The 14421-nt window shown below is 40.0% G+C and overlaps 1 protein-coding gene across 1 annotated transcript in view; it reads right to left on the reverse strand.

The window, feature by feature from the left end:
- LOC127436308 (growth arrest-specific protein 2-like) overlaps nucleotides 1-14421 on the reverse strand; it is an 85456-nt gene that overhangs the window by 27367 nt on the left and 43668 nt on the right. The window contains exon 4 of the mRNA XM_051690381.1: nucleotides 816-957. Coding sequence (XP_051546341.1) covers nucleotides 816-957 — 142 coding nt within the window. The remainder of the gene's footprint in view (nucleotides 1-815; nucleotides 958-14421) is intronic.

The following is a 14421-nucleotide window of genomic DNA, read 5'->3' on the forward strand; positions in this document are numbered from 1 at the left end:
CCTTCAGCAACCGAAAGAGAAACTATTCTTTCTACATATATAAGAACCCATTTATCTGCTCTGCTGTGTCCCTATATTATATCTGTCCCTCCTCTTTGTTTTTGTAGTTTATTATTCTCTCCAGCTATCTCTGACCTGAGTTGGAAGTAAATCATAAAGAAACTGTTCCAGCTCTGTATCTGAAAACCTGACTGTCTGTGTGGCTGAGGCTTGATTCTGACAGAGTGCTGCAGCAAAGAACCCCCCCCCCCGCCCCCCCCCAATGTGGTGCCCCTATGTGTAGCATATCGCATACCTCGTTTTTTTGCACCATTGTGTCCAACATGCTCCCTCACTGATTTACTCTAGAAATACTGAGCTGTAGTTGATAATTAATTAGGCTCTGCACTATCTCACAGATGTGACAAAAGTCATGTGAAAAAAGGTATAATACATACAGTGGCTCTAAAAAGTATCTGGACACTTTTGGATGGTTAAACCACACATTAAACTGTATGAGTGTCTTTGAATAGGTAACCAGAAAGTGTCCAGATGTTTTTATTTTATTTTGAACAGTATATCTATTGTTTTGTTATTTAAAATCTATCAAGCTTTAATTTTTGTAAAATAAATTCCTTGAAAAGAGTGCTTTTGCTATTTTTCTTTAAAAAAAAAACAAAACAAAAAAACACACCCATTTATTTGATATTTTAATATAGAAATGGAAAGTCATTCATACATTTTAAGTGTGGCTTAAGTATACTTTTTTGGGGCCACTGTTGCATTTCACCTATAATCCTTAGCTGTTTCAGAATTGAATTTGTATAAAGACTCACCCAACCCATCTGACTCAAACAGACAGGTGTCACCCACGCCCACCTCCCGACACCACGACAGGAAGTTGGCTGTATTGTCCCTGGCGAAGAAGGAACCGGACGGGGCACTGGCTCGACAGGGTATCCTGCGGCTTTGGATTGTCTGAAAGAGAGAATTTGTCTGTGTTACTCAATGGCTTCAACAACAGATATTTGCCGTTAAAATATCTCACTAGCAGGAGGAATGTCAGTGAAGGGTGACCAACATCCAGAACCTAGTGACCCTTGTTGTCTACCGTCTACATAGGTAACTAAGTAGCCCTCTAAGGCAGCATCCTAATTTAAAAAGAACCTCATATGCAGCATCTCCTCATGTGAAACCCAAAAGAACTCAACTCATAATTGATTACAATAAAGTTGTCCATTCCCATGTTGTTAACAACACAGTACTCAAAAAGCTTAAAATACACACAGATTCCAGGTTCCTGGTTGATCTTCTCTCTCTCTCTCTCTCTCTCTCTCTCTCTCTCTCTCTCTCTCTCTCTCTGTTTGTCTGTATTTCTCTGTCTACCCTTGTGTGTTTTTTTACCTTTCCTTTGACTCCTTTCCATTTGCGAGTGTTTCATCATCACGGCTGCTCGTCATTAGCAGCACTTGTTTCCTATCACTCTGGTTTGATTTCTCCCCTTGTTTATTCTCCTTCTGTGTGTTGTATTGTGCTTGATCGTCTTGTGCCATTGTCCTGACCTTTCTAGCCCTGCTCTTGTCAGTTTGGAGTTTTCCTGTCTGTGCTGGATTTTCCTGGTCTTGATTCTTGCTTGTTTATGGAACTTTGCCTACTCTCTGATTAGTTTGCCTGACTGCTCATCCAGTATTGGATTTCGCTTGCCCTGGAATTTGTCTCTGTTTTGCTCCTTGGATTACATGGCTCCACAGTCTTCACCTGCTCTGGATTTAATTTTTTGCATTTCTGCTTTTGTTTTTTTTTTTTGTTTTTTTTGTTTCAATAAAGACTGTGAAAGTTACTCACCGCTGCACTTGAGTCTTTTTGACCCTGACACCACTATGTAAAAATAAACTATTATTTATTATCAAGTACATTTTTAACCAATAAGTCTTTCAACCTGCCCAATCTTGGATGAGTACCCTATCTGTGGCTAACTTATGGTTAATTTGTAGCAAATTCTCTGTGAACTTGCACCAAACCTTTGATACTCAAATCAAATCAAATCACTTTTATTGTCACACAACCATATACACAAGTGCAATAGTGTGTGAAATTCTTGGATGCAGTTCCGAGCAACATAGCAGTTGTGAAAGTGATGAGACATATACCAATTTACAGTAAACATCAGATTAACACAACACAATTAAAGTCTAATATACACATAATTACACACAACACAATATACAAATAATAACATACACTGTCCAGTATACAATACACACAATATAGAACACACATTATACAATAAAAAAGTATTTATAGTATATATAGAATGTACAGTAGGTTGTATTGTACTGTATTGACATTCAGGCTGTCAGTTGATAGTAAGTTGTTAAGAGAGAATATAATATAATAATAATATAATTTATGACAGTCCGGTGTGAGATATAAGAGTAAGAGTAATAAAGTGCACTGCTGATGTATTTTGATCGTGGGAGATCAAGAGTTCAAAAGTCTGATTGCTTGGGGGAAGAAGCTATCATGAAGTCGGCTGGTGCGGGTCCTGATGCTGCGATACCGCCTGTCTGATGGTAGCAGTGAGAACAGCCCATGGCTCGGGTTGCTGGAGTCTCTGATGATCCTCCGAGCTTTTTTCACACACCGTCTGGTATATATGTCCTGGAGGGAGGGAAGCTCACCTCCGATGATGTGTCTGGCAGTTCGCACCACCCTTTGCAGGGCTTTGCGGTTGTGGGCGGTGCTATTGCCGTACCAGGCGGAGATGCAGCCAGTCAGGATGCTCTCTACAGTGCTGGTGTAGAACCGTGTGAGGATGTGGCGGTTCATTCCAAACTTCCTCAGCCGTCTCAGGAAGAAGAGGCGCTGATGAGCCTTCTTCACAATGGCTTCAGTGTGGATGGACCATGTGAGTTCCTCAGTGATGTGGACACCCAGGAACTTGAAGCTGCTGACTCTCTCCACTGGTGCTCCATTGATGGTGATGGGACTGTGTTCTCTGTCTTTTCTTCTGAAGTCCACCACAAGCTCCTTTGTCTTTTTGAGGGAGAGGTTGTGCTCCTGACACCAGCGTGTCAGAGTGTGTACCTCCTCACTGTAGGCTGTTTCATCATTGTCAGTGATCAGACCTACCACCGTCGTATCATCAGCAAACTTAATGATGGCATTGGAGCTATGTGTTGCCACACAGTCATGTGTGTACAGAGAATACATGAGTGGGCTGAGAACACAGCCCTGCGGGGCTCCAGTGTTGAGGATCAGTGATGAGGAGATGTTGCTGCCTATTCTAACCACCTGGCGTCTGCTTGACAGGAAGTCCAGGATCCAGCTGCACAGCGAGCTGTTTAAGCCCAGAGCCCGGAGTTTCTCATCAAGCTTGGAGGGCACTATGGTGTTGAATGCTGAGCTGTAGTCTACAAACAGCATTCTCACATAAGTGTTCTTTTTTTCCAGGTGGGAAAGAGCAGTGTGTATTGTAGATGCAATGGCATCATCAGTGGAGCGGTTGTTGCGGTAAGCAAACTGCAATGGGTCAAGTGAGAGAGGCAGCACAGAGCAGATGTAATCTCTGATTAGTCTCTCAAAGCATTTGCTGATGATGGGGGTCAGAGCAACAGGACGCCAGTCATTTAAACAAGTGATTTTGGATTTTTGGATTGGCACAATGGTGGATGTTTTGAAGCATGTGGGGACTATAGACAAAGAGAGGGAAAGATTGAAAATGTCCATAAAAACACCAGCCAGTTGGTTCTCGGACGCTCTGATGACGTGGCCCGAATTGCCGTCTGGACCCGTGGCTTTGCAGATATTCACCCGCTGGAAGGATCGGGTTACATCCACTATAGAGACGGAGAGTGAACTAACCTCTGTAGCTTCAGCCGCGAGAGCTCTCTCCGCGAGGGCGGTGTTATTTCCCTCAAAACGAGCATAAAAAGTATTTAGCTCATCCAGGAGAAAGGCAGCGGTGTTCATGGCGGAGTTTTTATTCCCTTTAAAGTCTGTGATGATATTAATTCCCTGCCACATGCTTCTAGAAATGGTGGTGTTAAACTGTCCTTCAATCTTATTCCTGCACTGGCGTTTTGCTGTTTCTCGGAGGGCATAACTGGCTTGTTTATGCTCCTCCGCGTTCCCGGAATTAGAAGCGGAGGTCCGCACATTAAGTGCCGTGCGAACATCGCTATTAATCCATGGTTTCTGGTTCGGATAGATCCGTATTTTTTTGGTCGGAACGACATCCTCTACGCACTTTCTGATGAAACACGTTACACTATCAGCGTAAAGCTCGATGTCGTCATCAGAGGCGGACAGGAACATCTCCCAGTCCGTGTGATCAAAACAGTCTTGTAGCGTAGAGTCTGATTGGTCCGACCAGCACTGGATTGTTCTGAGGGTGGGTGCTTCCTGTTTCAGTTTCTGCCTGTAAGCGGGCAGAAGCAGAATGGAAGAGTGGTCCGATTTGTCAAATGGTGGGCGGGGGAGGGATCTGTAGCCATCCCGGAAGGGAGAGTAGCAATGGTCCAAAACCCGGTCCCCTCATGTGTTAAAACTAATGTGTTGGTGGTATTTTGGTGCGACTGATTTGAAACTGGCTTTGTTAAAGTCCCCGGTCACAATGAACGCGGCCTCAGGGAGCGCGGTTTCCTGTGTGCTTATAATCCCGTACAGTTCCTTGAGTGCCCGGTCTGTGTCAGCTTGTGGCGGGATGTTCACAGCTGTGATAATGACCGCTGTGAATTCCCTCGGTAGCCAGAATGGTCGACATAGAAGCATGAGAAATTCCAGATCAGGAGAGCAGAAAGACTTGATAGAATGTACATTCCTCTGATCACACCAGGATTTGTTGATCATAAAACATACACCACCACCTCTGCTTTTACCTGAGAGGTCTTTCGCTCTGTCCGCTCGGTGCACGGAGAACCCCGCAGGTTCAATCCAAGTTTCTGTAAGGCAGATAATGCAGCAGTCCCTCATCTCTTGTTGGAAAGAGATCCGCGCTTTCAGCTCGCAGAGCTTGTTATCAAACTCTGATGAGCATAGCAGGGGTCACTGGGTAGCAGGGGTCAATTTGCGCGGCGTCTTACTCTGATGAGAACGCCGGCTCTGTTTCCCCTTTTCCTCTTGCGTTTCCGCGGCCGGGCAGCCCAGACAAAGGGCTCCGCTGCTGTGTTTGTAAACAGCGGGTCGGCATTGAGGAATTTGAAGTCCGGTTTACAGTGTGTAATTGCTGAACAAATGTCCAAAAGTGTTTGTCTGTCATAGACAATAAGGCAGACAACATCCAAGACAAAAAAACATAAGAATTGTAAATAAAACAAACAAAGCACTACCATGTTGTGTCGGAGCTCGCAACGCAGCAGCCATACTCGGCGCCATCTTGAGTGTTAACATTTTTACTGACAGACAGGTTACCACTACTGGCAAACAGTTCTGTGGCAAACATTTGGAAAATATTTGCCCTTACTGGAACACAGACCTAAAGCGAACTTTTGTCAAATATCTGCCTTTACTGACAAACATTTATGTAGTGAAACTTTTGGAAATATCTGCTATTACTGGAAAACAATTATATGGTGAACCTTGTCAAATAATCTGCCACTACTGGCAAACAGTTCTTTGCTGAACGTTTGGTAAATATCTGCCACTACTGGCAAACAGTTTTATGGCGAACCTTTGGCAAATATATGCCACTACTGGCAAACAATTCTATAGTGAACCTTGTCAAATATACACCACTATTGAATAACAGTTACCTTTGGCACATCTCTGCCACTACTGACAAACAGTTATAGTGAACCTTTGGCAAATGTCTGCCACTACTGGCAAACAGTTCTTTTCTGAACCTTTGGCAAATATCTGCCAACACTGGCAAACAGTTTTATGGCAAACCTTTGGCAAATATATACCACTACTGGCAAACAGTTCTATGGCGAACCTTGGCAAATATTTACCGCTACTGGCAAACTGTTCTATTGTGGACCATGTCAAATATCCACCACTACTGGCAAACAGTTTTTGGTCCAACCTTTGGCAAATATCTGCAAACAGTTCTTTGCTAAACCTTTGGCAAATATCTGCTGCTACCAGCAAACAGTTCTTTGTCCAATCTTTGGCAAATATCTGCCACTACTGGCACACAGTTCTGTGGTAAACCTTTGGAAAATATCTGCCTTTACTTGCAAATAGATCTGTGGTGAACCTTTGACAAATATCTGCCACTACTGGCAAACAGTTATTTGTTCAACCTTTGGCAAATATATGCCACTACTGGCAAACAGTTCTATAGTGAACCTTTGGCAAATATTTACCACTACTGGAAAACAGTTCTATTTTGGACCTTTGGCAAATCTCTGCCAATTTTTTGGTAATCATCTGCCTTTACTGTAAACAGGTCTTTGCTGAAACATTAGAAAAAACAAAATACCACTACTGGCAAACAGTTCTTAGCTGAACCTTTGTAAAAAATATCTGCTACTACAGGAAAATGTTCATTGCAGAACTTCTGGCAAATATCTGCCACTACTGGCAAAAAGTTCTTGGTTGAACCTTTGTCAAATGTCTACTGGATAACAGTTCTATGGCAAACCTTTGACAAACATCTGCCACTACTGGCAAATAGTTCTATGGTGAAATGTTGGCAGATATCTGCCACCACTGGCAAACAGTTTTATGGTGAACCTTTGGTTAATATTTGCTACTACTGGCAAACAGTTCTATGGTGAATCTTTGGTAAATATCTGCTATTACTGGCAAACAGTTTTTTGCTGAACCTTTGGCAAATATCTGCCACTACTGGATAACAGTTCTATGGTGAACCTTTGGTTAATATTTGCCACTACTGGCAAATAGTTCTATGGTGAACCTTTGACAAACATCTGCCACTACTGGCAAATAGTTCTGTGGTGAACCTTTGGCAAATATCTGCCACTACTGACAAACAGTTTTAGGGCAAACCTTTGGCAAATATATGCCACTACTGGCAAACAGTTCTATGGTGAGCTTTGTCAAATATCCACCACTACTGGCTAACAATTCTTCGTCCAACCTTTGGCAAATATCTGCCACTACTGGCAAACAGTTCTTAGTTGAACCTTTGTCAAATATCTGTCACTACTGACAAACAGTTCTATAGTGAACCTTTGGCAAATATCTGCCACTACTGGCAAACTGTTTTTAGTTGAACCTTTGTCAAATATCTGCCACTACTGGATAACAGTTCTATGGTGAACCTTTGGTTAATATTTGACATTACTGGCAAATAGTTCTATGGTGAACCTTTGACAAACATCTGCCACTACTGGCAAATAGTTCTGTGGTGAACCTTTGGCAAATATCTGCCACTACTGACAAACAGTTTTATTGCAAACCTTTGGCAAATATCTGCCACTACAGGCAAACAGTTCTTAGTTGAATCTTTGGCAAATATCTGCCACTACTGGATAACAGTTCTATAGTGAACCTTTGGTTAATATTTGCCACTACTGGCAAATAGTTCTGTGGTGAACCTTTGGTAAATATCTGCTATTACTGGCAAAAAGTTCTTTGCTGAACCTTTGGCAAATATCTGCCACTACTGACAAACAGATTTATGGTGAACCTTTGGCAAATATAATTTGGCACGAGTCCTCTGCATCCGACTGGATCAGCCTGCTCTCCAGTGCTGCGATCGAGAGCTCATCCTGCTCTCAAGCCCCGAATGAGACATCAAACTCGCCCTGGGGTGAGCCTCCTGTCTCATCCCGGAACTCAACTGGGGCAAACAAGCATACTGGGAAATGGGAGGTCCGTGGGGGATTACCCGGCGGAACCACTCCCATTGGGGGTCCCCAAATCACCCCCAGCGCTAACTGATGTGGCCTCGTACCCGTAAGTAGAAGGACCGGGGCGGGGAGCGGCTGGAGTGAGCAACATTGCCATGGTCACGCTCTCGCAGTGAGAGCATGAGCTATCCATGAATGCTGTCTCAGCGTGGCTGTAGCCCAGACACGTGAGGCAGCGATCGTGGCCGTCAGAGGCGGAGAGGTAACGACCGCAACCAGGAAATATACACAGATGGAAAGGTTAAAAAGATGCTCTCTGTTAGTGCCACTCTTTTAGAGGAAAATATACTCTTTTATTATTAGAATATATATACTCTCTTTTAGCTATCATATTAGCTAAAAGACAGTATATATTCTGTCAAAAGATTATGTCAATCGTTTAAGTAGTTTTATTTTGCATGAGATTACTTATTTTTAATGTTTTTATATTCAGATTTTTTTTAATGTTTAATTGTTGCTGTTACTGAAAAACCTAAATAATTATTTGCTCAGTTTTCTATTTTATTACTGGCTCTTGAATAGTTACCTTAATAGCTTGAAGCAATGTTTACTTCAGAAAAACTTGAAGGCTACATTGTTGTTATTTTTTTATTTGTTAAAACGAATATTAAACGTTTTTAAATAAATGAGTGTTTTCAACTGCATATTTGTTAATTTATTTATTTTTCAGTGATTGGGGTGCCGTGGGGAAAACACTATATTGTGTATACATTCTGGAATTGCCTTCTCCACAAAGGACACATGCAATTATTTGTATTCACATTTCAGCTCAAATATCCTGCCTTTAGAATAGCCTTCGAGTTGAAAACACGCCTATGATGCCTTGAAATGTTGTTTAGGTACGCTCACTTTGTTCTAGAACAGAATTCTATTGTTGCCTTATATGACTACGAATCATAAAAAGAAACCTGTTCATATGAGGGAACAAAACCTTGTTTAAAGAATAAAAGGTTAAGATTTGGGGGTTTGGGGGTTAAACATGACTGATAAATTGGGACAGAATGTTACTGGTCATGGATTTGTTTTTTTAGACGAGTTCTAGAAATCCCCTTTTCTATTTCCCCTCCTCCATCCATTTCCTTTCACACTCATTCTCTAGTGTCTTCATAGGCAGACGTCACCCACTACCCTCTTTTTCTGTCTCTCTTTCTGCAGGGGTCTGGATCCACTTTCCTAGCTCTGATTAAACACACATGCTCTTACAAACACAACCCCCCATCTCTGATCAATAATCAATGAGGGAGATGCAGTAATAGATAAAAGCATGCATAAGCACATGGGGTGGTCAAATAACACCCATAATACACATACATATCTCAGAAGGAGATTTACATTGTATATTTTCATAGAGGAGACAGAGAAAGGTGTGATGAGGTCATGCTGGAGGAATGAAGCCATCGTTGGAATCCTGATTTTCCAGAACATTCTCTGGCTCCCCCAAAGACCAGTAACATTTGATCAATGGAATGACTGTGATGAGAAGAAATATAACAAATGAAAAATCAGCAGTTTTGAAATTCAGTTAATGGGCAAAACTATAATAGATACCTCTTTGCATCTTGAAGTTTCCTTTGTTTTGGAAATGTATATTTAATCCTCTACAGCTATTGTCGTGTGACTGATCACTCTGTTATAACTCCTTGCACCAGGGGAAAACACAAGTCTATTTCATGCTGTTAAGAGCCCTACAAAATTGGTCACTGCTGAAACATTTACAATAATATAATGATATTTTTGTGATTTATATGTTTCTTGTAAGAAACTGTCAATCATCAGAATACTCTGCAACTTTTCAACGAGAGTCAATGGAGAATGAAGATGGTGTAGGTGTGAAGATGGTGTAGTTAAGGCATCTACCAGCAGTATACTAACATCTTACTCTTATTCCTAGCATAAATATAGTATAAAATGCAGAAATAGGGTGCTTCTCAATAGCCTAATCGATGCTTCCTTGTTTTCTCGCTGCTCTGTCCCTGAGCCCATGACCTGGAAACCAATCAAAGTCTGCCATCATAGGACATATCAATTCTCTAAACGTACAATGATGAGACAAGGATGGAGGACAGAGGAAGCTTTCTAAGGAGGCTTGTGCAAGGATGCACAGGTGTATATACTTCTGAATCGATCTGATTGGTTTTGGGGAAGAACAGACCAAAATATAACTCCATTTTCACTATAAATCCTGACATCAGCAGTCTCCTTGGCGATTAATGGAAGTGTAAGTGGTAGTTCTAGCAGGAAGACTCGAGATTATTGGAATTAATATGAACAAAAGATACTAATATCATTTGGCATTAGCCCCATCCTACAGTTCAGTGCTCAGATGCTGCTTGAACTGTCAGATCCTGCCAAAGGCGATGACAACAGGGGAGTGAAGCTTACCCTCGCCCAGGACGGGACCTAAACTGGTAAAGATGGGGTGGGATGGGGGGTAAAAACACGAAGTATGCGAACAATGAGAGACAGCTGGCTGGATTTTAAAGTGGAGGCTGTATTGTGATTGTATGAGATGTCTTATAGATAAATCCCGATATCTCCCAGCTAAAAGTATAGTCACACTTACATTTCTAGCAGGAAGACTCAGGCTGAATGTTTCTTCTCTTCTAGAACAAACATTGAGATAACTCACAGCTCTAACATACACACTTTTAGGGCCTGAGAATTTCTAGGTGAAAGGATACAGAAAGTTTATTCTTTACCTAAAACTTAAGCACAGTAAAACTCTTGCTTAATTTTGACCAATGATCAATTGAATGAATTACAACTCACATGTATATCTGTTCTCTGGGAGCCAGGCTAATTGAGTAAGCACTGTTTCCTGCATTCCTGATATAAATCAGACCCTCAGTCACACTTCACAGGACAAATACATGAATGACCTGTACCATTAAATTATAACAACCTGAATAAATGCACATGATTAAAAAAATGCTTTGATTACTTTTTGATTATAATGATTGTTAGTGAATGTATTCAACTCATCAGAAGGGTGAATCCGCCCCTTCACTGCCTTTAAGTCCTATTTGGAGCTTGAAAATTTGGTCACCATTCACTTGCATTGTATGGAAAAACAGACATTGTATCTTCATTAAAATATCTTAGTTTGTGTTCCACGGAAGAAATTAAGTCAAATGTGTTTGAGACAATATAAAGAAGGGTAAATGATAGGAGAATGATCCTTTTTGGGTGAACCATTCTTTAAGATGTGCAAAACTTTACACCAACTTCAGAAGCAAGGTGCCAAGCGACAAATCTAGATCACTCCCATTAAACAAAGTTGATTATAATACGAGTGATCTAGTTTTGTCATGACTCTTGCTGTAGTTTGGGTGTTACTCTGAAATCAATGTACAGTTGTGCTCATGAGGAAACAGCTTTCAGACCGGCTTTAAAGACACCATAACGTCATCTCTAATGATCTAAAACACATTCAAGTGAAATTTAGACATAACCAATCAAATATTTAGTGACTAAAATGCTTTTATTTCAGTAGAAATGAAGTCATAAGTTAAAAAAATGTAAAAAGATACTTTTCTAAATAAATGTACTGCTTTCAACCACTCCATCAGATTTCTGTTCTTTACACAAACCGCTGAAGCGCACATACAGGATTTCAGGATATGTAAAGAACATACAGTATTCTCAAAAAAAAAATATATACAGTATATATATATATATATATAAATAAAATTGAGATGCAGATGAAGGCATCGCGGTATACAGGATGTGACACAAACACTGTATTCGAACAGGCCTTTCTGCCTTCCTACCTCCAAATGCAACCTGTGAAGGCAGCATTTGTCAGCTTTCGGATGCAGCATAAGAACCAAGGGAATGTAATCTGGATGATTTGTGTGAATTCAGTTAAAGTTAATTTGTATTGTATAATACATATGTATTATACAATTCAAATTAACTGAATTCACACAAATCATCCTGATTACATTCCCTTGGTTCTTTTACGTGGTAGTACTAAACAGGCTACATACAAAGCAGAATGCCATTTTTATGATCGCTGTGGTGGATGTGTTTGATGTAGCTTCTCTGTAGCCTCTGGACTGTGTGATCAATAGACTCCTGTTTTCCTCTCGGTCTCTCTCTGTCTATCCCTGAGGAGTCGTGACCTCAAATATTCCTCACATCTGTGCTGTTGCTTGCACACACACACAAACACACACACTCACACACACACACACACACACACACACACACACAGTGATCAGGTGACCCTGCAGGGTTCTGACACCTTTACACATATAAAACCACTTAAGCCCTTTATAAGCTCCAATACATAATATACACATGTATTAGTGTTATACCCAATATAACACTAATAATTATATAGATTATTATGATTCATACAAATATTACCAACAAACCTAAATTATTCATGTTTCAAACAAACATAGGCCAACCTGTACGCATCTGACTTTGGTGTAAAGTTATTGTTAGCTGTTTTCTTAAGATCAGTGTAGTGGTCAGAGCAGAGAGACAGTTACTGTATAATTATCTGCTATGGTTTTGTGATATCCAGTTCACAAATGAATCCTTCTAAACCGGTTCTTTTGAATAATTTGGTTGAAATGATTCATAAAGCATTTGTGAATCACTTGACTGTAAGGTAACACTTTGGGAAATTTGTGATATATTGATATATTGTAACTATAAACAACATTTCACACACTTATTTTCAAGCAGGTAGGAAAATGTATTGCCAAAAAACATAATCAGGTTTTTTATTTGTGACAGCATCAAACTGGGACACTATTGGTAAAATTCACACTAAATACAACCAATACAACTAAAAACAGCCATGTAAAATATGTCAAATGCTTCTGGGAACACTTTTCTGGGATTTACTTTTGACCAATCACGATTGCATAAGACTACATGGAAATGACAAATTTAATATATGTAAAAAATAATCTTAAATTATAAAAATATAAATTGCTCATTACTCTTTGTGAATTTTTATATTTTAGCAAATAACATTTTTAAATATCACACATCACTTATCATGCTGTTCGTACAGTATAAATAAATCATTCCGCTTTTTCTACATGAATACAGTGAGTATCCATTCAGAATAGGCTTTCTACCACCGCGATCACCGTGTGAATGAGTTATTAGCAGTTCTAAACCACTAAGGGGCACTATAACCATAGAATTTCAACAGGCCAGCGCTAAATGCCTCAAAGCTGTTTCTCACAGTGTAACGACCATTAAGTTGAAGGCAGTAAGGGCAAGTTAAGCTTGTTTTGCCAACCGCCATAAAACAAGAAGAACAAACACTGATTTGCTGGAGGGATGCAGCAATGGAGACCATAATAAACACTTTCCAGCAACATTCAGTGAGGATGTCCACGCATCGGGACTTATTTGTTTGCATTTATTCATTCACATTTCAGAGAAGTGTAATTTGTGAGTATTTTTATACAGACTTTATGAGCGAGCGTCATATATGCAGCATATTCAAACAACTTCAAAAAACAGCCAATACTCTAAGACTGTGCTTTCATTTAATGTGCCGATAGGCTAGCCCATATTTTCTATTTTTAAACAGAATTAAGTGTAAATAACATCTTCAAACAGCGCTGTTGTTCGAAACCCCAATAGTCTATTGGCAACATAGAAATATGTACACGACAAACTGCATTGAGAGTGTCACTCCATTGGTGTAGGGTATTATGCAGGTTTGCTTGTACCTTGTCAGCCCGAGTTCGATTCTGCGTTTGTCACTTAAATTTTCCCATTCAGTTTCCTGTCTCCACTTTTAATATTTTCTTTAATAGTATTTATAATAATACATAAAAATGAATATAAATGTAGTTTTACTATAGTAATATTGTTGCAAACATGTTTGTTTTGGTGGAAAACCTAGATATGATGCAATTTACCATAGTTTGCTGCAGTACTATAGTGTTAATATGTTAACCATGTTTAATTGTGTGGTTACAATAATTTTACTACAAAATACTATGGTAATCTGTAGAGGACGTCAGGACAGATCTGTGTTCCTATCGTTTTTTCATCCCCATTTCCCCATCGAAGATACGCACTTTATTTTACTAAACGTTCACAAAGTGTTTTAAATATGGAAATAAAATGTCTAAAGGGAGTGAGTTATAATAACTGAAAGTAAACACTGGTTGTTCTCGCGGTGATTGGAGGCTGGGTGTGAAGCTATTTGATCACAATGCTATCCGTTGGCAACAATATCTTAGCATGCTAATCAGCTAGCATGCTAATCAGTTAACATGATAACCAGCACATTTTTAAGACTATTTGATCACAATTCTATCCATAGACAACATTAGCTTAGCATGCTAATCAGCTAGCATTATAATCAGTTAGCATGCTAACCAATGCATTTGTGTGCTCGCTCTAAACCTGTCTCTATGGCATTGTATAAGTATCTCAACTGAGTGGACAAGTGGTTAAAACATTGGACCACTGCTCAAAAGGGTGTAAGTTTGAGTCTGCTTAAGAGCACTTTTAAAAATTTGACTTCTGTTGACCTTTGAGTCTTCATGTTTTGCTTACTCTAATACAGTGATGCCAAATTCCTGCTTCAGTTCAAACCACTTTGATGTATCAAAAACATTATCTCAACAACAATTTT

Source organism: Myxocyprinus asiaticus, chromosome 46 (assembly GCF_019703515.2).
Source record: "Myxocyprinus asiaticus isolate MX2 ecotype Aquarium Trade chromosome 46, UBuf_Myxa_2, whole genome shotgun sequence".
Classification (NCBI taxonomy): Eukaryota; Metazoa; Chordata; class Actinopteri; order Cypriniformes; family Catostomidae; genus Myxocyprinus; species Myxocyprinus asiaticus.